Raw genomic sequence first — 25,530 nt, 5'->3', positions numbered from 1 at the left:
TCACCTTGAGGGCAGGTCCCAGCGGTTTGCTTCCTGCCTCAAAAGGGTGATGCTTTCCTTTCAGGGGCCCTTTCTTCTCCAATGCAGCATGGGGCTGCAGATTGGAGGTGGCACTTCTCTACTGTAGCCCTGAAGGTCTCCTCTATATATCTCCCTGTCTCCTTTAGCACCTCTAGGTCCGCCATTCTAGCTTGCAGAGATCAAACTCATTCTCTAAGGGAAAATATAGCATCAAAATTAGGACTTCATCTTCATTTCTCTTCTTTTCCAACAAACTTGAGGGGTGACCTTTCCTGGATGAAAGACAAGCTCCAGCTCTCTCCTCTGCTTCTCTCCCCTTTTCTTTCTCTAGAGATTTACTTAAGTCTGGGCCTGCTTCCACTTCCACGGACATAGCTGTTTCTCTGGACACCTCATTCCCTTCTCCAAGGGTGAGCTGCAAACTGCATCCTTCTTCCACTGGAGCAGCTGCAGACTCCTCGGTGCCCCTGCCCCTCCTCACGGGGAAGAACTCCAAAACTGCTGCATCTCCCTATCAGGGAGAACTGATCGCTCCTTCTAAGGGATCTGCACTCCCACCTACTGCACTCCCAAAAGATGAATGGTGAAAAGCAGAACATTCGCTAGACTTGAGAATGTGTTCACCCTTTATCAAGGCAATTACTCCAAAGTCGAGGTTCCTGCTCTATATTGCACTATTTTTCCTAAGTCTCCCTACAGTTTCTTCTATGATCTGTCCCTTTTTGGCCCATCATCTCAACAATAATTCTACTTGTCATTAATTTACGTTATTGCATTCTGTGTTTCAGACAAATGACTCCACTCCCCTGCACTTAGCTGCCTCTGGAGGTCATGCTGAAGTTGTGAAGGTCTTGCTGGAGGCTGGTGCTTCTGCCTCTGATGAAAATGGTGTATGTATTCACACTAGATTTCCATTCTACTTTATTTTCTTTTCAAAATGTCTTTGGAAGTAAAGGATACATTGAAGGGTCTTAGCCAAGGCTTCCCAAATCTGCCTTGGAGGCACCACAGCCGGTTGAGTTTTAGGATATCCATAATGACCTATGCATAAGATAAATTTGCATACACTGGAAGCCCATTATATATAAATTTACATCAAACATATTCATTATGGATATCCTGAAAATCCAACCAGCTGTGGAGACCGCAGGACAAGTTTGGGAAGCACTGTTTCAACCGAAGGGTCCAGTTATAGACTCGATGCACTACAAAGCTGGATATCCAACCTTGCATCTTGACAGACAACCATTGCTCCTCAAATCAGCCGGGACTGAAAGCTCTGTGGAGGAAAGAATAGTAAGCATGGCACTGTACCAATGACTATTGGCTTCTTCTTTGTAATTAAAGCCAAATATTCCTAGTGGCACCTACTATTTATTTATTTATTTATTTGCTGGTTTTGTATACCGGCGTTCGGTGGAGCCAGTAGCACTTAGAAGAATTAATAATTTTGGGCATAAAAATATTTAAAAAAAGAAAAAAATTAAAATAGATAATACTTTTTCACCAGTAAGTGCTGATGTGATATTTTGAAAGAATAACAGCAGCAATGATAAGGACCACTTTGAAAAATGAAACCATAGGGGGGTGTACATTTGCTGCAGTATTTATCTGTTTTCTTTCCTCTTCTTTCCAACTCATTTATTAGAGTGGAACCGGGACTTATGGATCTTCGTATAGTGCCTCTTTGGACATTGCACCATCACATCTTAGAAGGCAACTTCCCTGGGCCAGTTTTAGCTTTACATGTAGAGATACATTTTCAAAGCTGTTTAGACAGATAACTTGTGAGGTATCCATTTAAATGGCTGGTTTTGAATATTCCCCTTTCTTATCTGGCTGAATGTTTGATGGATAAGAATTAGCTGAATAAGAAAGGGTCATGTTGGGGGCATGCCAGGGAGAGGCAGAGTTAGGCGAATAACCTAACCAGCTAACAGATATTAGGAATTACCTAGATACGTTTTTCCCTAAATCTAGACATGCCTGAGAGGAGGTCTAAAATTATCCTGGAATATATTCACGGATAACTTTAGACATAACCGGCTACAGTGAAAAGAATATATGGGGAGATTAATCAAGGTTGGACAGGATGATAATGCATGTTAAATCACGCATATCACATGATAAATGCTGTAGATCACACGATATAGACCTGTTGTCTATCACATGACACTCACGATATCGTTCGATGTATAGGCCTGAAATCAGCCCCTATGGCAATGAGCTGCTTTGCATGGCATTTAATAAATAAATATGAAATATGTATGAAGATAGATTGATGCATGAATTTTGCAAATCCATTCAAAGCAGCTCATGCATACCTTATCCTATGTAAAATAAAATAACATGGCTGACTTAGAAATTTGTCAGCCACGTTATTTTATCCAACACATTCTGCGTTATTCTACCGTGGAGGCACCAAGATCCTAACATGGATCCCAATGCTCCCACAATACAATTAAAGGGCCCTGCAGCCCAAAATGGCTCCCCCACACAGGTATAAAAAACTGGAGTCTTGTTAGACTCCCTACTGCTCACCTCCAGGGCCCTGCAAAAAATTTAAAAAAAGTAATTGCATAAAGGTGCTGTGCGATAACGCCCTCCTTTCCATGTAAATAATAGACTGGTAGTGAACCCCCTCATCCCCAACTCTTCAAAAATTACATTGTAGGCTAGTGTCCCCCCCCCCCCCCCCATTTCCCTTGAAACCGACGGTGCCGACCCTACCTTGCCCCTGTCGCTTTACAGGGGCAAGGTCTGGGGACCTGGACCAAAGCCAAGTGGTCATAGTCTGGTTCCCAGACCTTGCCCGCTCACATGACAGGGGCAAGGGTCAGTTTGACACCCTGGGCCCTCAAACTGAACACCAATAAGTTAATGGGGTGTGGGAGGCATCTGGGGCATCCTGGGTTGGGGGGGCCACTGCCAGTAGATTTTTTTATATGGGAAAGGGGGTCCAATGGGCTCACTCTTTGGAGAGGGGGGCTGAGTGAATAAGGAGAGGGATGGCCAGGCCGGGATATCATCGCGCCGGCATCTTTATGATATTATAAAAGTTGGGTTTTTTTTGCGTTGCCGCCTGAATTGGTGGCCCCCAGGTGGGCAGGGAGGAGATCTAATGAGACCCCGGAGCCGTGTTGGACTGCAGGGCCTTTAAAGGCGATGGCGGCCCAGCGCATTGGGGGGCCGCCCTCACACCTTGAGTAGGCCTCGGCTACTTCCTTTTGTCTTGCAGGTTTTTTTTTCCACGGCAGTACTGCCGAGATATTTTGCGGAGGAGGGGGAAAATATCAGGGGGGGGCCGCCCCCGCGATATTGGGCCCTTCCGGCAATAAAATGCAGCAGCTCTAGTGACTCTCTAGGCCGTAGCCGGTTAAATGTTGAGATGAAACTTAAGGGAAAAAAAACCAAAAAAAGGATTGTTGGCCTGTTAGGACAAACTTGACCTCCCCTCCTTCCTCCCACCAGAGGATTAAATGCCCTGCCCTACTGGGCCAAGCCTGCAGACCCCCCCCCCCCCCCCACTTCCTGTTCTCCTCCATCGAAGAAGATGAAATACATCAGCGCCGAGGCCAGTCCCGTCCTGGTCTATCCCCCTCCTCCCCTCTGCCTCACTCCCAGGTCCGCTGAACATTTTTTGAAAAAGATGTCCGCCCGCCCCACCCTCACTCCTTCAGCCTGGTGCTCCGTTTCCCTCTGGATGCGACAAGAAATTCTTTTTCTTTCAGGTTGCATCAAGTTTGGATTTTATTGCCTTCTGATCCAAGAAAAACATTTGTACTCTGGGTAATTTTTAAGAGCTGTTTTAAAGGTTTGTTTCCAGTACGGTCGGTTTTTTTTATTTACTGGCTGGGGGCGCCGTGTTAAGAACACTGCCTGGTTTGCAGCTGGGGGGGGGGGGGGCGGGGGGGAAGCAGAGCGACTCGCCCCAGGTCTCGCACACGCACGTAGAATCGGGGGGGGGGGGGGTGGGGCAGAGGCAGCCCGGAACCCACCACATTCATGGGGTTCTGCTAAAACGGAGTCAAAGGCTCTCAGCTCCAGAACGCTCTTCCTCCTACGAGCTTTGGGACAATGCAGAGGACTTACAGATCTCGACTGCGCTGAAGGGGAATCGCCGGCCATTTCCCAGGGACTTTAAACAGTCGGCGAAATTGTGGAACAAGGCCCGTCGCTGGGCGGTGGCATTCACTTTCAGTCCTCAAGGGACACTGAACAGGTCGGGCTTTCAGGATGTCCCCAAAGAATCTGCACGAGAGGGATCTGCGGGCACGCGTCCTCCATTGCATGCAATTTTATCCCACGCGTTTGCAACCCCCACCTTGGGAGGTATGGGCAACTCATTTGTATTTCTTTGGGGCAGGGACACCTTGCGAGCTCTTCCTTCTGATTCTTTCCCCAGGGTGTGGATTCCTTTTGCGGGGTGAGAGCGTTAACCTTGCAGGGCCCGCGTGCTAGGGGTGACCGACTCCTTTAATGCTGTCCCTGGGAGAGGGGTAACTTTCTTCACGGTGCTGTGTGCCCCAATAATCACTCTGGAGTCACCGGTTTCGTGTCCAGTATAAAGTCTTTACTGATTAATACTGATGAATAACGGCGCAACAAATATGATTCCAGCGCCACAGGCTTCCTCGTTTTATTTATAGTCCTTTTCCTCCATCTTTGCAGGAATATCTTATGCCAGGGTCAAAGAAGCTTCTAGCCTCCAGGGCTTGGATAACTAGAGTTAACCCCCTCTGAACTGGTTAAAATGTAGAAATCCCTATCTATGCACAGAGGGCCAGATTTGAGTAGGTACGCGCGGGCGTAGATTTGTGCGCGCAACCAGGCGCGCACAAATCTGTGCCCGATTTTATAACATGCGCGCACAGCTGCGCGCATGTTATAAAATCCGGGGTCGGCGCGTGCAAGGAGATGCACACTTGTGCACCTCGCACCGCCGAGCCCTAGGGGAGCCCCAATGGCTTTCCCTGTTCCCTCCGAGGCCGCTCCGAAATCGGAGCGGCCTCGGAGGGAACTTTCCTTCCATCCCCCCCCCCCCCACCTTCCCCTCCCTTCCCCTACCTAACCCACCCCCCAGCCCTATCTAAACCCTTTTAAAATCCACTCCAGAGAGTCCAAATCTCTCTCTCCCCGGGGAGGGGGGGGGGGGGAAGACTCCGAATGGGGGTCCGCAATGATTTTTATAGTTCTTTTAGCAGATGTATCTCAGTTCAGTCTCTCCTCTGAATCCCTGATGGGAGAGATCCCTGGATGCAGGTGACTCACCCTGCTCCAATGCAGAAAGGAAGGGGCAGCCAAAAATAATCTTCCTCCTGGACCTTAAAACTTAATTATCTTTTCCCTTTCAAACAAGATTAACACCGCAGTTCCTCCGTGCAGCAGGTCACTGTCACCCCCCCCCCCTCACCTGCCCCCCCCTCCTCAGTGAGAGTATAGAGGTAGGTCTTCCCTGACCTGCACAGCCCCAGACACAGGTGAAGTCCAGGCTCTCACAAGGCTCCAGTCACTTAAAATCTTAAAGCCCATAAACAACGCAGAAGGATGTCCCAACCAGCCAGGGAGCAGGCCGGAAGGGAAAATCCCACCGACCCTGGCTGGGATCCCCAGGCTGGATTAGCCTGCTTCTTCTGACTGGGCCTGAACAATACAAACTACCCAACTCTCCAAATATCATAAAGGTCCGTGCCCAGACTCCCGGGAGGGAGCTGTTATAAAGGCTTTCATCGGGACGGCCATTCCAGATCCCACAGAGGGAGGGGCTGAATTTGAAAGGATCCTCCCCCCATTCACCAACCTGTACTCCGTTTACTATGGCACACCCGAGCCTTAATGGTAACAGACTGGCTGTCAGTTACACATATTCATTAGGGATATCCAAAACATCTAACCCATGTGTAGCCCTCGAGGACTAGAAGTCGCCTAGGATATGTATTAAGCATTGAGGGTAATAGGGAATATTATTTATTTAGGGTATTGATAAGCTGCTATCTGTTTTATTAAAACCTGTATTCCCTGTACGTACCCGGATCAGTCCAGACACCTGGGTTGTGACTCCGCACCTGCCCTATAACAGATATGAGATTAGGGCAGCTGCTAACAATGCCCCTTTACTCCATTAGGTCAGATACACCATCTCAGGACTTCCCAAACCTCTCCCGGTGACCCAGTACCCAGACAGGTTTTCAGAATAATCAGTGAATATGCTTGAGATACAATTGTATGCATTAGCGATCCAGGAGATGCAGTTTTATCTCATGCATTTCTATTATGAATATCCTGTGAATCCAACCAGCGGCGAAGTCACCAAGACAGGCTTGGGTAGCCCTGCACTAAATGTACAAACTTTTTGCACCATTTACATCAGATCACTTGCTCTTGCCGTACTGTAAGCTGTGCCTTCTATCCGAATGTGCATGGTCACCGTTTCAGACAAAAAAATAACAGGGAATTGCACATTGACAGTAGATGCTGCTTTTTGGAGCCCACCAAGGGTTATCAGGAATCACTTACAGGCCGATTCAGTAAAGTCCGCGGGAGAGTGGACGAACTTCCGCTCTCCCGGCACGCACACCGGCCCCTCGCCGGTGCACGCAATGCAGTATTCAAATTAGGTGGTGCGGTAGAAACGGGGAAAAGGAGGCGCTAGGGACACTAGCGCGTCCCTAGCGCCTCCTTTTGACCCGGAGCGGCGGCTGTCAGCGGGTTTGACAGCCGACGCTCAATTTTGCTGGCATTGGTTCTCGAGCCTGCTGACAGCCATGGGCTCGGAAACCGGACGCCGGCAAAATTGAGCGTCCGGTTTTCGGCCCAACAGCCGCGGGCTGAATTCAAATTTTTTTTTCTTTTTTTTAACTTTTTTTACTCTTCAGGACCTCCGACTTAATATCGCTATGATATTAAGTCGGAGGGTGCACAGAAAAGCAGTTTTTACTGCTTTTCTGTGCACTTTCCCGGTGCCAGAAGAAATTAGCGCCGACCTTTGGGTCGGCGCTAATTTCTGAAAGTAAAATGTGCGGCTTGGCTGCACATTTTACTTTCCGGTACAGTGCGCTCCGGAGCGCACTGTACTGTATCGGCCTGTTAGTCTGGGATGGTTTCAGAATCCAGCAGAAAGCTTGCCCTGGACTGTTGAAAGCAGTAAAGTCACCAAGACTGAGGCACAAATGTTTAACGTTAGTCTGGTAAAAAGACATTGCCTACGATTACTTTCTTGACCTTTGTTCCTAAAATCCAGGACATATTTGAAACTTTGAGGGCAAGTTACTGCCTTCCAAAGTAGTCACTATTGTTAGTTTTGATCCCATAAATGTATTGCCCTTCAGCTATTCCCTCTAAGGTCACAACATGGACTACGACTCTGTGGGCTATTATTGACTAATGGTTATACCTCTGAAAACTCTTGTTATGATTTGGCACCGTTAGTGTCTCCTTCATTGATGGTCATCCAACATTTTATATTCAGTGCTCTGGACAGCACCATTCAGGTCTTGGCAGAGACCACTCAAGCCAGTAAAATCCATGCCGTTTACTCCTAGCACTATTCCTGTCTTGGGATGGCCGTACCATCATAACAATGTTAAGATATTTCTGTGGTTGTGGCTACTACCTGTAAACTATTTGCATACCCTCTGGTGAGCACCATTCAATGTTGTGTGGTGATGTTGCCAAGAGGATTGTTTTATCTTTTTTTAAATAACTAGTGTTATGTTGATTTATTATTTATTTTTTTCTTTTTTGATGGCCTGCCTTTGTGCCACAAGCATGAAGACAGTGTACAGTATATAAAACTCAGCAAGTCAACATTTGCACAAATTAACATAAATAAAAATACAACTAAATTTGCATAAATGGTAAAAGATCACTAACTACATTTAATCACAACCCTTTATGAGCCCAGTTCCTCCTTTTGAATTTTAGCCCTATCTGACGATGGTTATTTTACCAGATTTCACCCGGTCAGAATGCAGCAAAATTGTTAATGACTGTGGAAAACACATGTATCTTTCTCTTTACTTTTTATGCTTTTGCATTAGGAAGGAATGACTGCAGTTCATCTGGCAGCTAGGAACGGACACATCAAGGTCTTAGAATGCTTGAAGAATAATATCTCCCTCAGAATTACTAGCACTAAGGTACATAAAAGGCTTGATTTGCTTTCAGTGTATAAATTCATCCCATTCAGGATCATTTTATCCTCTACAAACTCTTTATGATTGTTTAACCTTTTGCCTATTTGGTGATAACTTTATCTTTGTCTCCAAACCCCATTCCAATCCTCCCGTCTTCTTCTGTGCTGATCAGAGTGGCTGGTTGGAAATCATCTCCAAGGTTGACCGCCAGCGTCATTCTTAATTCAGTAAGGTCTCAGCACATGACCCTCGTCAATGAATCAACCTGACAGGAGATCATTCAGTACAGAACTCCAAGTCATGAGAATAGCTGCTAAGAATTTCACGAGAAGAAGGCCAGCCGTGGATCCTGCCACCTCAAGCACAAAAAACCAACAAATAGCAGCCACTCAAATGGAATCGCCTTTTGAAAAAATGAAAAAAGAATTCCATATCAACCATGATCAGATTTTTAAGCCATGGCAGCCATGTTCTATAAGCACACTAAAACTGCAGGGTGTCTAATTTTAGTGCATGCGAAAAGAAAGGCTAGCGCTCGGGTAATAACTTAATTACACAGCGTGCGCTCCCTCGCATGCCACATGTGAGCAGCACATGCAGTTCAAAGGTCAAGGACCCAGCGAGCGTGGCACCATTCTGATCTTAAGAGGATGAACCTGGAAGGAGGTAAGCCACTCATCTGCTGTCAGCAAGCCCAGGGTATGGGTTCCCAGGGGCGGAGGGGAGGAAGATTGGCCAGGAGCTCAGTCACTGAGGTGGGGGGGGGGATGATCAGCGCAGTCGCTGTGACGGATTAAATGGGACTGTCACTTGGGATAAAGCGGGGGCTGAATCTGTCACAGTGGGGGGGATAAAGGGGGTTCAAAGAGCAGAGGGCCTCCCCTGTTTGGAAGGGGGAGGCCCAGGATGCTGTCTGCCGATCTGCCGTAGGGACCCCTGACCGTGAGCTCCATTTTGCATGGTTAGAAGCCACACACTCGGTTTTAGCTCCTCCCTCTAGGTAAACAGCCTGGAATTGGCTAGCAAGATTGTTCCCATTCTATTAAAGGACAGTAATCTTCATCCTGCCCGCGTTATTTACTAAGCGCCCCGGACTTTTACCCGCGGACTTTGCAGTAATTTTCAAAGTAAACGTGCGCATGTACTTTTACATTGAAAATGATCTATTCCCGTCCATTTCCTCTTCGAACAGGCACGTTTTCTCCAACCAAAACAGTGCCCATTGTTTAGATCTTCACCCTAAACCCATCCCTGGAAACGCCTTCTCCAAATGCAGGTAACCATGCACAGACAGTGGAACCACCTGCATGCTCTTAGGCACCTTTAGGGTCAGCAATTTTCGTAAAACGCTTTTCACCCATGGAAGTTGCTTTGAAAATTGCCCTAAGAAATTTTTAGCAGCTGCAAGGGCAGTAAGAACATAAGAAATTGCCATACTGGGTCAGACCAAGGGTCCATCAAGCCCAGCATCCTGTTTCCAACAGTGGCCAATCCAGGCCATAAGAACCTGGTAAGTACCCAAAACACTAAGGGGTAGATTTTAAACCTCGGTGCGCGTAAATCCCGTGGTTTACACGTGTGGCCAGGCGTTACGCGCACTGAGCCAAATTTCAAACGGGCCCAGCCACGCGCGTAAACCCCAGGACACGTGTAAGTGCTGGGGCTTTAAAAAGGGGCGCTCCGGGGGGGGCAGGGAGGTCCAGGGATGGGGCGGGGCTAAAGGCGCCTGGTACAGTGGTCATTTGCCGCTGTACCGGTGCACGCAACTTACTCCTGCTCCTTGGCAGGAGCAAAAGGTAAAACAAAAATAATTGGGGTAATTAGGATAGGGATAGGGGGAGGACAGGATAGGGGAAGGAGAAGGGAGGTTAGGGTGGTGGGTTGGGAAGTTCCCTCCCGGTCCGCTCCAATTAAGGAGCGGACCGGGAGGGAACTGGGGAAGGCCCCGATGTGTAGCCGCGCGTATTTGCAAAACTATACCCCCCCTTGCGCGCCAAACTGAAATTGCGCAAGCATGTTATAAAATCGCACATCCGTTTTGAAAATCTATTCCTAAGTATATCCCACAGTACTGATGCTAGTAATAGTAGTGGCTATTTCCTAAGTCAACTTGATTAATAGCAGTTAATGGACTTCTCCTCCAAGAACTTATCCAAACCTTTTTTGAACCCAGCTACACTAACTGCACTAACCACATCCTCTGGCAACAAATTCCAGAGCTTTATTGTGCGTTGAGTGAAAAAGAATTTTCTCCGATTAGTTTTAAATGTGCTACATGCTAACTTCATGGCGTGCCCCCTAGCTCCTTCTATTATCCGAAAGCAGATTTTTCCCACACAATGCTCACGTGCTAAACAGGGTCATTGTTGTGTTGCGACAGAGGCGCAGTTCCATTGAGTGCATTCTAGAACACGTGGTGAAAGCACTTGTTGCGCACTCCAAAAATAACACTTGATTAGCACATAGGAGATTGTTTATATAAGGAGACAATCTCATGTAAAATTGCCATATTTTTCAGGATATAGGTCGCAGGTTTTTACATCAAGCTTTGTGGGTGTGACCTAGACAAATGTTCAACCACTCTATAAATTAAAAAAAAAAAAAAAAGTGTCGCATTAGTTCAAGACATTTTTGACTGGTGAGCACTGCCTGCACAGCAAGCAACAGATGTCAGGGCTTATCACTGCACTGGGATGTATTAGGCATACAAGGCGGGATGCCATCAGAGGACACAAGAGCACCATGTTTAAAAGTACAGACGGCGAGTGCTTTTAGGTGGATTCACCACCGTAGCAAAGGCTCTGGATTGTAAAAACGTTTGGCGCTATCGAACAGAGCGAGGGGGATAATGTTTGGCGCTATTGGAGAGAGACAGGGAGACCTATATTAAGCAGCAACTTTTTGTTGACTTTACAAGATTTTTGACATTTTTGCACCAATGCGACCTGTACTCTGCAGCAACCTACAGCCCCAAAAATAAGGTAAATTTGATCAAATAAATAATCTACAGATGGGAAACATCTTGGCCTCTTACAAAATTATACCACGGATCCATGATCACACGCGTTTTTGAGGCCAGTGCTGGCTTGTCCTGGCAACTGGACGCCTATGAAGACCCTTGATCCACACGTTGTAACTCTTGCGATACAAAGATGTTTTAAATCCATATATAGCAGGCGCTATGTAGCTGTCTCGCTTAAAAATTAGGATAGCAGCTTTTTGGAAGCCTTTTTTTCATTTTTCTCCTTGCTACCTTGCCACATATAAACACAAATTACCAATCTCCATTGGAAATTGCAAATGTTATGGAACATAAGGTCACAATGCAAGATCACATAAAAGTTTAATGGATGCTTAGCTGTGTTCATAAAACATGCACACAGTAAATACAGGACATAATGTGTGATGGAAAGCAGAAAAGTCTTTGACGTTGCACTGAAAGTTGGTAATAAAAATTTGCCCTTTTTTAACGTATGCTGTAATTTTTATGGATATTTCAAATTTCCTGGAAAAAATGTTTTATCAAAGTTTTCATTTTTTTTATATATTATCTTTCTTGCTTAGATTTTTTTTTAAGTGTCAAGAGAAACTGTTCCTTATAACCAAATGACCTCTCTCCCCAGTTTTGTTTTTTTGTGTGTGTAAAGAAGAAACAGTTACCATTTCTGTCCTGTTCAGTGAACGTGGTATTTCTCATTTCCCCAACAGACCGGATTTACCGCCTTACATGTGGCAGCCCAGTTTGGGCAGGTGGATTTCGTCCGAGAGATTCTCACCGGGGGGTCAGCCACAATGTGCAGTGAAGCCCCAAAGCCTAGCTCTGAAGGACAACAAAGCGGCGAGGTAAGGCATGACCTGAGCATCAAACCAGCTCTTGCACAAAGGGGCAAAGGAGTTAGTCGGCTAGATCCCACGGGGTGAAACTTTCCCACCACCGAGTGGCTAAATCTAGCCACTGAGTTTCACTAGGGCAGCCATAATTTGGCTGCTCAGATTGTGGACATTCCCAGGGCCGGTGAAGAAACAGAATCATAGACATGACGGCAGAAAAGGACCAAATGGTCCATCCAGTCTGCCCAGCAATCTTATGGTAGCATCTGCCATGCCATACAGGTCACCTCCATACTTATCAGTTTCCCAGACAGCCCTTGTTGGTTGCTGTCTGAACTCAGCCAACTAGCACAGATTTTCACTTCCAACGAGCTGTTTATCCAGCTAACCTTGTACACTGACACTGCACACTTAAATGCAGCTGGCAATGTTTTAATAGGCTAGTGTTAATCCTAATTTCGGCCAGCTAGGTTGTAGCTGTCTAAAACATAAACCAGTTATCTTAAGCACCTGGCCAAAGGGTTGCATATTAGCCCAAAATACTCCCAAGGACATTGCTGCACTATTAATACTCAGGCCAATTCAGTAAAAATCGCGGGAGAGCGGGTGGAGCGCCCGCTCTCCTGTGCGCGCGATTCAGTAAATAAAATTATTCAAATTAGGGCCCGCGGTAAAGTAATGACTTTGTAAAGGAGCTCTTCGTCAAACTGGACGTACATCTCAGGAGTTTTTGGTAATAGGCGCTATTAAATCGCCTGCCAGCACAATCAATCTTTGCAATATTTTTTTTTCCCAGTCGGGGTACACTCCGTTGCATTTGGCTGCACAGTCAGGACACGAAAGCCTGGTCCGGCTTCTGCTCAACCACCCAGGGGTGCAGGCGGATACTCCAACCAACCTGCAGGTAAAAGAGAAGTGAACCAATTCACAATACCATGAGGCTAAGCTGTGCAGAAGTGAAATGTGTCATGCGTTTGCCTAATACATAATCAGCGAGGCTGCACCTCCCTGCTGCAGTCTATCGTTAGACGAACTAAGCAGTCATCAAGCATGCCAAACCTTTGAAGGGCAGGAGAATCCATGGAAAGGCGTAGGTACCACTTGCCCTCTTTAAAGGCACAGCACCACGGCAGAGAAGGGAATGGATGCTGGGAAACTGTGCGGGCTGGAGACAGAGAAGAAGCTGGGAGGGTAGGAGCAATGCGGAGAGACAGGCTGCTGGGTGGGTGAGGATGGGCTGGAGAGAGAGACATGATGTGGAGCAATGTAAAAAGTGGACAGAGAGGATGGGGAGATGCTGTCGTGCTGAGCAGGGAGTGAAGTGGAGAAAGGAGGATGCTGGTGGAGGCAGAAGAAGAGAGAATAGATTGCTGGTTAGGGGAATGCTATGCTAGTTCTGCCACCAAGGTGTGTAATGGGGAGGGCGCAGGATTGAAGGTTGGCCTAGGGTGGGCTAGCACCGGCCCTGCTCAGCCTGACTTCCCTTTCTCAAGGGGTAATGTTTGCTTAACTGGACTGCACTGTCTGAACTGGCAAAATAACCACAGCTTCTCCCTAACCCCTGCTGCATAGCCCCCTACACACACACACACACAAAATTGTCCCTCACAAAAAAATCCAGTGTATTTACCTTCCACAAATTTGAATTAATGTAAAGTTTGCCTAAGGCATACATTTGTCTTGATGTTGAACCTTTGCAAAAAAAAAAAAAAAAAAAGCACAAAACTCATTGGGGATTTTTTGGCAGATCTTTCAATCTGGCCCTATGCGAGCTTAAAATATCCTTTTTGTCTACATTCCATGTGAAGCTAATATTTTCGAGAAGAAAAGTACTGTTGCTTTATTCCCCATCCATCCAGCTTTACAAAGGGTGCGGTCACTGAGACCTCTCAACTGGCCCTAGCCGATGATCTTCACCAGGAAAGGGATAAGGGCAAGGACTTCTGATTTTGTCAGACCTTACATCTGCATTTGACTCTTTGAACCATCACATTTTCTTTATTGGCTGTTACGGGGAATGAGTTTTGGTGCCAGACAATCCCGGTACAGTTCGGAGACCATCAGGGCTCTTGCCACATCTCTCTATGCTTTTCAGTCTCCATACGCTGCCTCTCTGTCCATTAGTGCAAGAAATCCAGATTCATTATTTGTATACTCAGATGATGTACAACTATATCCACTTTGGGATCTGACTGTGACTTAGCAATTACATAGATTCAGCGTGAGCCTAACCAAGACTGAGAGCTCAATAGATTTGAATCAGTTGCAACGCGGTATGAGTAAGATTTAAGGCCCTTGGGTCAGTAACGATGGAGAAAACAAAATTAAGTGCCAATTCACTGTTTTCACTCAAGTTGGGAGTCTTGGAGTGTTATTTGGCAGATTTGTAAGACCTGCTGCAGTTGTTTCATTATGCTACACCTTATAAAACAGGTTAGCAGTTTTCTGGTCTCTGACAAGCTAAGGAAAAGTGCTTGTATTTATTTATATAATTGGACTATTTCGATAGCCTTTTTGTATGAATTTTGAAAAAAAAAAAAAAAAAGCAACATTTCCACGGTCTTCAATTAGTTCAATGTTCTGCTGTAAGGATTATTTATGGAGCGAAGAATAGGGGTAGTATTTCCCCATTCTGTACGTTGCCCCCTGTCTGGGCTCACTAGAAAGTAAAATGTAGAACTTTCCAGAAGGTTCAGGGGAAGCTCAAGAGGTGTGCACTACAGGAGTGACAGATAGGGATTTCATTCTCCTAGAGGGGAAGGGTTTGCCATGAAATGTAAACGCGCCTTCCAGGGGACAGTGGGGGGAGCTTTGTGAATTTTGAGAAGATTCTTATGAGAGACATCTGGGGTGGGGATCAGGGAGGGTATCCCCACTGGGTGGCTGTCCCTGGGGCTTCACCGTGCTTGCTAGGGAGACCTGACACGTTGCACAGATCATGTGGCGGGATCGGTCCCTTACTCCATGGGGGCGACAACCCTTGTTCTGGAGCAGTCTGCTGCCAGTGTGGGGAAAGAGGAAGGGGGCGGTTTTCCCTGTCCGTTTTTGGGCCCTGAGGAAGGATAAGGTCCTGAGGGATATTGTTGGAGAATTCTGCTAAATGGGAATTCAGGCTGCATGAGATAAGCCTAAGTAACCACTGTGAGTTTCTGTGAACTGAGTAAGAAGCCGTATCTGATGGTTTTGTGACTATTTGTTGCTTTTTCCTGTCTCCTGTGGCCTTTTAGTTCTGGACTTTACAATACATTTTTTTCTCTGTTTTGGAACGCAGGCCGGGTGTGGACGGTTGTCTCTTGTGTGCGAGTCTCCCCTTGGGCCCCATGGCTCTTGCTGTTCCCCAGAGCAAAGACCCCCCCCTGTTCCTGGGCTGCAGGCAGGGCTTTTGTCACCCCTGCAGTCTCCGAAGGTGACCCCCGGTGAAGGGAGAGTTACATGTACAAACTTCATGGGCTCCCAATAGGCCAGTACATTATATTGAAAATCATCTGCCCGGTTTTTAAATCTATCCAGGGCATCGGTGTAGGATATCTGACGTCCCGTTTAACACCATATTTTCCGAACTGTACTCTTTGGTCACCTCAATCTTTATTTTATTTATTTTTATTTTATTAAGGCTTTTATATACCGACTTTCTTGATACAAATCAAATCAATTCGGTTTACTGCTAACAATCCCCTCGCTAACAAATACTGCTAACAAATCAATTCGGTTTACTGCTAACAATCCCCTCGCCAACGTTAGCATGCCTAACCTTAATCTGAAAAAGGGTGGTTAGCTGTGCTAGTCCAATTACATGGCATTCGCTGCCCTTATAAGCCCAGTTCATAAGACAGTTACATCCTGGCTTTTAAATTCTTCAATGAGTGAGGGGAGATAGGTATTGCTTTTCAGATTGTCATTCTATGCTTAGATAATGATAGAGTTTTTGGCATTAACTGATAATGACATCTTTTAAATCTATCGGTACAGGTGTAGTTACAATTGGCTGGGATCTAGGGATTGCTTCTGGATTGTATTGCATTTATCTAAGTTTAATGTATAAATTAGATTTTATACATAATGTATATCAAATGTTGGTTTTACTCTTTGTTATTGTAATGCATGCCTAATGTAGCATGTATTTAGTTTGTCCTCATCAACTGGGAGTGTTTTCAATGATCCAGCAGACTGGCAACTGCCTACGGTTCCAAATTTTGAAGATGTGAAACACCCGAGCCAAAGAGGAGCCTTCTCCCTCTATTTCTAGGGTTGTAAGTCAGCGCTGCTTCGAGAGGGTGCTACCAGAACAATCCTTTCAAACCCACCTTCCCCTACCTTTACTCTCCAACGGGGCATAACCCATCCTCCACTCTCCATGGGTGGAGGAGACAATCCTTCCCTCTACCCAATCCTGCCTATGGGAGCCAACATCTTACATCCAGCCCTGGGCTAAATATGTACACCAAAAAGAAAAATAGACTTCATTGGCACAGAGGCAAAACTGTGGAAAGAATGACCTGATATTTACAGAATTGTTGCTTCAGACAGAGAAGTTGTAACTTATTTCTTGACACTCATGCAATACACAGGAAAATGAACTCTTCGGAGAGATCACAGCCTCTTTCTGTTTATGCTGCTCATCATCATAGACTTACCGTCTGCTCCATTACCTGAGGTTTCCTTGATTCTTTGTGCAGTTAAAGAAAGGGCAAATTACCTTCAGTCAGGGGCATATGTCAATCTGTAAAGGCTACAAATGGAAACTGACAGGCATGAAAGCTCAGGTGGCCAAGTGATAAAAGATGTTTGTGCAAACATCACTATAAACCACAGCCCTCTAAGAGCTTCTCATGCTGGGAATATAATTACAGTAGCTCCCATCATATTCACTAGTGTTGGGTTTGGACTGCTTCACTTATCTCATAAGAACCCAGATTTAGGCGCCATTAAATATAACACCTTTGTGTAACGTGTTAATGGAGATGGTAGCCAACGCCCATATGCTAAGGTTGAAAACATGCATAAATTTGGATACACGTTCGTTTTTCCACCTTTTTGAAGGGGTGAATAAACGTGGACAAAGGTGAACCAATAGATGTGGTGTATTAGGATTTTCAGAAGGTGTTCAACAAAATCCCTCATGAGAGGCTTCTAAGAAAACTAAAAAGTCATGGGATAGGAGGCGATGTCCTTTTGAGGATTACATACTGGTTAAAAGACAGGAAACAGAGAATAGGATTAAATGGTCAATTTTCACAGTGGAAAAAAGTAGAGTGCCTCAGGGATTGGTACTTGGACCAGTGCTTTTCAATCTACCTTATAAATGGGCCATGACCGACGGCCCGCAAATGCGCAGTAGAACGCAGCTCTACTGCGCATGTGCGGGCAAGGACGTCGGTCTCAGCCAGCGTCAGAAAAAAAAAAAACATGGCGGCGTCGAGCGGCGTCGGGTGGCAGCGGCAGCGGCGGTGTCGGGTGGCAGCGGCGGAGTCGAGTGGCGGCGGCGGCAGCGAACGACGACGAGGAGCGGCGGCAGCGGCGGCCAGTAGCGAGGGAGGGAGGAGAGAGAGAGAGGGAGGGAGGGACTGAGTGAGAGGGAGGGGACGGACTGAGTGAGAGGGGGGAGGGAGTGGGAGGGACAGAGGGAGGGAGTGAGAGGGAGGGACTGAGTGGGAGGGAGGGACTGAGTGGGAGGGAGGGAGGGACTGTGTGAGGGGGAGGGAGGGACTGAGTGAGAGGGAGGGAGGGACTCAGGGAGGGGGAGGGACTCAGGGAGGGGGGAGGGACTGAGTGAGAGGGAGGGAGGGGGAGGGACTGGGGGAGGGAGGGACTGAATGAGGGAGGGGGAGGGACTGAGGGACTGAGAGGGAGGGAGGTAGGGGGGGGGAAGAGTGAGGGGAGAGGGAGAATGAGGGAGAGGTGAGAGACAGGGATGTGAGTAAGTGGAAGGGTAAGAAGTTGTGGAGCAGAAGGAAAAAGGGAGTGGAGGAGGGCTGAGGGAGAGGGGATGGGATTGAGAGAGGGTGGGGAGTGACTGAGGGAAGGGGAGAGAGGTGGGAGTGACTGAGGGAAGGGGAGGGAGGTGAGAGTGAGGCGAAGGAGGCAGTGGGAGACAGAGGGTGAGTAAGACTGAGGGGTGGGAAGGGGGTGAGTGACTGAGGGGAAGGGGGAATGAGGGAGAAAAAGTGTAGGAGGGTGCTGTGTTCGAAAATGGACCGAAAACAAAAATGTAATGTAGCCCGTTGTGACGGGCTTAACGGCTTGTATATTTATAAATGATCTGGAAAGGAATATGACAAGTGAGGTTATCAAATCTGCACATGACACAAAATTAAGCAAAGTGGTTAAATCTCAAGCGGTTTGTGATAAACTGCAGGAAGACCTTGTGAGACTGGAAGATTGGGCTTCCAAATGGCAGATGAAATTTAATGTGGACAAGTGCAAGGTGTTACATATAGGGAAAAATAACCCTTGCTGTAGTTACACGATGTTAGGAAAGAGATCTTGGCGTCACAGTGGATAATACATTAAAATGGTCGGCTCAGGGTGCTGTGGCGATCAAAAAAGCAAACAGTATGTTGGGAATTATTAGAAAAGGAATGGTGAATAAAACGGAAAATGTCATAATGCCTCTGTATCGCTCCATGGTGAGACCGCACCTTGAATACTGTGTACAATTCTGGTCGCCGCATCTCAAAAAAGATATAGTTGCGATGGAAAAAGTAGAGAGAAGGGCGACCAAAATGAACGGCTCCACTATGAGTAAAGGCTAAAGAGGTTAGGGCTTGGAGAAGAGATGGCTTAGGGGGGATATGACAAAAAGGACCTCGCATGAGGTGGGCGAGACTGGGGTCCATTTCTGACTCGGGACACTTTGGTATCACTCACGTTAAGGCAGGCCTGAGTGCTGCACTCATAGTATCAGCGGGTGGTAACCAGCAGCAGCTGAAGTGTCTCTCGACATCCGTATCCCATTCTCTCAGCCATAGCAGGGCATCCTTGTCTGCACAAAGGATGGGGTAAAAGAAGAGAAACGCCAAAAATTGTGCATGATGGTATCTTAAACAAGAGCAGGATGGGAGAGGAGTGAGGGAAGAGGCCATGCACAATCGGTTATTTACTCTCTCAGATAATAGGACTAGGGGGCACTCTATGAAGTTAGCAAGTAGCTCATTTAAAACAAATCGAAGTAAATTCTTTTTCACTCAGCGCGTAATGCTCTTATGTTAGATAAATGTAAATTGGTCATTTATTCTTTCAGATAGTACAAGGACTAGGGGACACTCCATGAAGTTAGCAAGTAGCTTATTTAAAACAAATTGGAGAACATTCTTTTTCACTCAGTGCATAATTAAGCTCTGGAATTCATTGCCAGAGGATGTGGTTATAGCAGTTAGTGTAACTGGGTTTAAAAAAGGTTTGGACAAGTTCCTGAAGTGGTCCAAAAACTGATATTAACCAAGTCGACTTAGGGCCAGATTTTCAAAGGCTACACACGTAAATCCCGGGACGCATGTAAGTACTGGGACTTCAGGAAAGGGGAGGGGGCGGGCAGGGTGCGGCTAGAGGCCCCCGGCACAGCGGCCATTTGCCACTGTGCCGAGGGATTATGTGCTGACAGAGTGCCGGCATGCGCAACCTGCGCCTACCCCAAGGCAGGCGCAAAAGGTATGATAAAGTTTTTTTTTTGGGGGGGGGGGGCTAGGTTAGGGCTAGGGGGCGGGTAGGTTAGGGGAAGGGAGGTTAGTGTAGGGGGTTAGGAAGCGGACTAGGAACTGAGGAAGGCTGCAGTGGTCGGCGTGCACAGAATGCACAATTGTGCATCCCCTTGCGCGCACCGACCCCCAATTTTATAACGTGTGCACCTGCGCACGCATGTTATAAAATCAGGCGTCCATGTGTACGCACCAGGTAGCATGTCACATGGACGCTCGCGTGCTTCTTTGAAAAGCTACCCCTTAGGGAATAGCCACTACGTATCACTGTGTGACAGCAGCATGGGATCTATTTACTGTTTGTGGACTTGCCAGGTACTTGTGATTTGGATTGGCCGCAGTTGGAAACAGGATACTGGGCTTGATGGATCTGAAGTCTGACCCAGTATAGCAATTCTTATGTTCTTATCTGTCAGTCAGTTTCCTGTGTACAGATGTTTGTAGATGGTCATTGTTGACAGAAATTTTGGTATCCAAAAAGTTAACTCTTTCTGTGAAGTAGTCCGTTTTAGGATTTGTTTGAAGGATGTAGTGTATTAAAGAAATTATGAATTTGTTTAAGAATAAAATCATAAAAATTGTACAGATTCTTTGAGTATGATTATGGGCCTTGAAAAAGGAGTCTTGATGTGAAATGAATCTGCACTAGACCCCAAATTCAACATTCTGCCCAGGACACTCTGAAAAGAAAGCCAGAAAGATTATGGTCTGTAGTGGGACTGAATTTGAATCTGATTGTGATACTGGACTTTGAAATCAATGTGACTAATTTGTTACTACTAAAAATGGTGTCATTGTGCCTCATTGATTACGCAAAGACTTAGCTGCCTTGATCTGTACTACACTACCCAACCCACTCCATCCTAACGCCTGATGGCCAGTTCTGGCCAGTTGCCCTCTGCAGAACTCAGTGCTACTTCAGAATTTATGAGGTCTACTGATGTTCTGAGATGGAGGATCAGTGTTAAACTTTAAGTCAAGACCATCAGAAAAGGTAGAGAAACAGGGCAACTACCAAGGGCATCAAGCTGGGTTAACGCCACACTAGTCTTCTGAGCTCCTGTGGTTTTGCAATCATGCAAGCCCAAAAGGGATATGTGAGCATACGAGCCCAAGACGGAAGGGGGTGCCGAAAGCAGGTCTTGCCTGGGCGTTGCTTTGTCCCTGCCCTGAAAGCAGTCGTTATGCATACCAACACTGGGAGGCTCCAACCTGCGAAATCTCACACTTGGTAAGCACCAAGCACCTTTCGCTCCAGTGATGGAAAATGCACAGCTTGCTTCCCCCTATGGGATTCATTTCTTTCCGTGGGACTTCTTTTTAGGTACAGTGTTTGTGTGGGAGAGTATTAGAAACAGACAACCAGTCAGGTGGCTGAGGACTGGCCATGGATTTACCACTGCGTGCTAACCCCCATGTCTTGCCCATGACTCAGTACATTGATTATCCGCCTGTACATGGCACACTGACTCATGGACGTGGGAAATCTCCTTCCACATAATTTGTGCCGCCCTCTTAAGTTGGATGAGGCGTGGTATGCATGGACCTCTGACAGTTCCTGTCACTGAAGTGTTAATGTGCCAGTTTGCCGTTTTTGCTCTATAGAGGTTTCCACGTGAAATGTTAACGAACATGTTTGCATCTTAGGGCTCCACACCTCTCCACCTTGCGGCACAAAATGGCCACACAGCTGTTGTTGGGCTCCTTCTAAGCAAATCAACCTCCCAACTGCATCTGAAGGACAAGCGGGGTCGGACCTGCCTGCACTTGGCTGCAGCTAACGGTCACACTGACATGATGAGAGCGCTTCTGGGCCAGGGAGCCGAGATTAATGTCACAGACAAGGTACAGTGCAGAATGGCGGCCTGGATAGTGCAGGACAGGGGTTCTCAGCTCCAGGTCTTGGCAGCCACAATCAAGGTCTGGTGGTCTGGTTTTCAGGACAAGCAAAGCTGTGCCAGTCAGTAAGGAACAAAGCAAGACAATTTAACATGTTCCATTTCATTTTGAAAATGAAACAAAAAAAAAACCCCCATTTTGTTTGTTTTCAAATCATTTTCAAATGGCCCCCACCCTGCACTCCCCCCCCCCCCCCCCCCCGGATTCCTCCCCCAACTATCTACCCCATCTGCGGGTCTAAGAGGCAGGATCAATCCCCAGCCTCTCCTGCTCAACTTAGTCTCCGTTTCAAAATGGTGCCAGGAGGGCCTGAGGCTGAGGCCTGTATGTGGTATGGAGGCAGCCCAGCTCTGTACTTCCCTCCAGAGTTACCTCCGAACAACAAAATGGCATCAGGAGGGCCTGAGGCTGAGGCCTGTATGTGGTATGGAGGCAGCCCAGCTCTGTACTTCCCTCCAGAGTTACCTCTGAACAACAAAATGGCACCAGGATGGCCTGAGGCTGAGGCCTGTATGTGGTATGGAGGCAGCCCAGCTCTGTACTTCCCTCCAGAGCTACCTCCGAACAACAAAATGGCACCAGGAGGGCCTGAGGCTGAGGCCTGTATGTGGTATGGAGGCAGCCCAGCTCTGAACTTCCCTCCAGAGCTACCTCCAAACAACAAAATGGCACCAAGAGGGCCTGAGGCTGAGGCCTGTATGTGGTATGGAGGCAGCCCAGCTCTGTACTTCCTTCCAGAGCTACCTCCGAACAACAAAATGGCACCAGGAGGGCCTGAGGCTGAGGCCTGTATGTGGTATGGAGGCAGCCCAGCTCTGTACTTCCCTCCAGAGCTACCTCTGAACAACAAAATGGCACCAGGAGGGCCTGAGGCTGAGGCCTGTATGTGGTATGGAGGCAGCCCAGCTCTGAACTTCCCTCCAGAGCTACCTCCGAACAACAAAATGGCACCAGGAGGGCCTGAGGCTGAGGCCTGTATGTGGTATGGAGGCAGCCCAGCTCTGAACTTCCCTCCAGAGCTACCTCCGAACAACAAAATGGCACCAGCCTCAAGGCCTGCTGGCATCATTTTGGCAGGGAGACCAGTGGGGCAGGAGCAGCTGGGGATCGGTCCTGCTCCTCAGATCCTTGAATGGGGTAAGCAGTGAGCAGGCAAATCTGGGGGTGTCCAGGGAGCTTGCTGTAGAGAGCTTTGGTGGGGGCCAAGGCAGACCAGCATCTTTTTCAGGTTTTTCTTTTTCCTTCATTTGTTTAAAAAAGATGAAACAAAATGAAACAGAATTAAAAATGAAAAAAATAAAATAATGATACAAAAAGCAAAACCCATTGGGGCAGATTTTAAAACATACGCGTGGGCGCACATTTGTGCACGCAAATCAGGGGGTCGGCGCGCGCATGTGGGTGCAGAATTATGCACCTTGCGCGCACCGAGCCGCGCTGCCTTCCCCCGTTTCCCTTCCCCTTAGCTTGACCTTCCCACCCTTTCCCCTAACCTTTCCACCCCCAGGCCTACTCTAAACCCCCCTCCCCGATCTTTATTTTACCTTTTGTGCCTGCCTCTGGGCAGGAGCAAGTTGCGTGCGCCGGCCAATAGCCGGCACATGATCTGTGACACAGCGGCAAATGGCCACTGTGTCAGGAGCCGCTGACCCAGCCCCGCCCCCGGACCGCCCCCGCCCCGCCCCTTTTCTCAAGCCCCGGGACTTACACGCGTCCCGAGGCTTTATGCGCACCGCCGGGCCTTTTGAAAATAGGCCCGGCGCGCGTAGGTCTTTGAAAATCTGCCCCGTAGTAATTAGCCTTGTTCTTTGCCCATGTACTGAATATGCAAATACATCTTATGCATATTCATTGTGTAAATCTGGAGAAACAGACTTATTTGCGGCCCTCATGGAGAATCCCCAGTGCAGTGACTCCACAAACATATATAAAAAGAAAACCCCTTTGATTTGGTGTTATTTGAGGCTGTAAAATGCATGAGACTGGAAACGTCAGAAGACTCACCATGTACAAAATACAATTCTCGTATTGGTGGCCACGGAATGTGTACATGATCCAGTTCTGCCCTTCCGCTCTTCCCAGCCTGTCCTCACTCATCTCCTCCTTTGAGTTCAGTTCTTCCTACGTTTTGTTGCCCCGTGCCATTGTCCTCTGTCACGCCTCTGGACCTAAATCTTCCTTTCTTGATGTTCTGGTTTCAGCTTAGCACCCTTTCAGCATTCTCTCTCATTCCATTCCATTTATTTTACAACTTTTCTGCATATGGATTTTACATTTAATTACTCGCCTTTACAAATCTGAGCTCAAGGCAAATTACAAATTCAGGTACAGTTGGTAGGCCCCGTCACCTAGGAGCTCACGATTTAAGGATCTGATGGACTCTGGCTTTTTTCCCATTCTGCGTCTATAAGGAAAAAAAGCTTAATAAATCAGACAATAAGTATATACCTGAGGCAACGAGGATAGCTCTCAAATAACTGTGCACAGTGGCATATACACTCATTCGCTATAGTATTATATAATATGCGTGTTTTATAAAATAGGTGTAATTGTACCATACAACATATTTTACGCATGAAAGTAAACTAGGACTTACATAAGTCCCTATTTACATGCATTAATTGGCCAATTTTAAAATATGCATGTTTCGAGGAAATTAACCAGTTTACTAATAATTCCACCAGTTCACCCATTCCTTTTCCAGCTCATCGAGGCTCTACTGATTCTTCAGCCTGAACTCTCCCCGGTCCACCCAGACCTGCCAGTACTACTCAATAAACACATTTAATATATCTTACAGTAGATAATTAGCAGGTGTAAAAATAAGCAAGTACGTTGGAAAACGTACGTGTGTGTCTTTTAAAATAGCAACTTACTCGCTTCTCTACTCCTCCTGCCACCGACCAGCCTGCCTGCAGATCTGCTGCAACAATTTTGCAGAAAAGGGATCAGATTTTGATTGTCCACCACCTATGCTAGCACAGATTGCAATCATAAACCTTATTAAAGAGTGCAGATAATTTTTCTTTACATTTTTCAAATGCATGGTGCTACTACCATATCAAACAACAAAACAAGGGGGTCTTTCTGGCAATCAAAAACAAAGCAAAGCATCCTCACCTTCACCCTGAAGAGACCTTGGAAATGAAAAAAATGAAACTTTTAGAGGAATTTTCATAGCTTCTGAAGCTTCCCTTTCGAGATGAATATCCCAACCGCCACTCCAGCGATCATTTGCTGTTGTTTCCCAGGTTCCTCACTGCCGCAGCTCAAGCGGGCCCTGTTGAACAATTTCTCGCTGTCACTTTGGCGGCCCCGTTCAGCCGCCTCCATCGCAGCAGCTGCTGTCTACCACGCATGGCACCAAAGGGAGCTCTGACACTGGACGATGCCTTGGAAGATGCCTGCATCGGGTGGGAAATTTAAACTACAAAACATTTCTCACAAAGCGAAACAAAACAAATTTACAAATTCTTCTAGCTGTGCTGACGAGGTGCCAACTTTTTAAAGACAGGAACCTTCGTCAAGGCAGCCTAAATAATGCTGACATCATCTCATGCCAAGATTTTGCTCGGCTCCTACAGAAACGGATGTGCCTGCGTCAGACTGCACCAGAGGAAGGCAATTCCAGTCCTCAAGTGCCGCAAGCCATTGGGCTTTCAGGATGTTCACAAGGAATATGCGTGAGATGCAGTGGAGGCAGTGCGTGCAAACACATCACATGAATATTCATTGTGGATGTATCTTGAAAACCTGGCTGGCTTGCAACATTCAAGGACCGGATTTATCTACATTTGGCCTACAAGGTATCTCTCTATTTTATCCCTGTCTTTTCGTCGTTTTACTGACATTACATTCTTGATTGGGGTTCACATATAGTCCATTCCACCACTGCGAATTTAAAATAAATGTATTGGCTGCTCTTATTTCTCTTTACTTTCGGTTTTGCT

The 25,530-nt window shown here is 46.9% G+C and overlaps 1 protein-coding gene across 1 annotated transcript in view; it reads left to right on the top strand.

Annotated features, from left to right (window-relative positions):
• Nucleotides 1-25,530, top strand: part of LOC115083407 (serine/threonine-protein phosphatase 6 regulatory ankyrin repeat subunit A-like) — a 190,340-nt gene that overhangs the window by 142,555 nt on the left and 22,255 nt on the right. Inside the window, exons 20-24 of the mRNA XM_029587212.1 lie at nucleotides 810-911; nucleotides 8,061-8,159; nucleotides 11,865-11,999; nucleotides 12,784-12,891; nucleotides 21,329-21,526. Coding sequence (XP_029443072.1) covers nucleotides 810-911; nucleotides 8,061-8,159; nucleotides 11,865-11,999; nucleotides 12,784-12,891; nucleotides 21,329-21,526 — 642 coding nt within the window. The remainder of the gene's footprint in view (nucleotides 1-809; nucleotides 912-8,060; nucleotides 8,160-11,864; nucleotides 12,000-12,783; nucleotides 12,892-21,328; nucleotides 21,527-25,530) is intronic.

This window comes from Rhinatrema bivittatum, chromosome 2 (genome assembly GCF_901001135.1).
Source record: "Rhinatrema bivittatum chromosome 2, aRhiBiv1.1, whole genome shotgun sequence".
Lineage (NCBI taxonomy): Eukaryota > Metazoa > Chordata > Amphibia > Gymnophiona > Rhinatrematidae > Rhinatrema > Rhinatrema bivittatum.
Note: the sequence above shows the minus strand (reverse complement) of the source record. Positions and strands in the feature narration are given on the sequence as shown.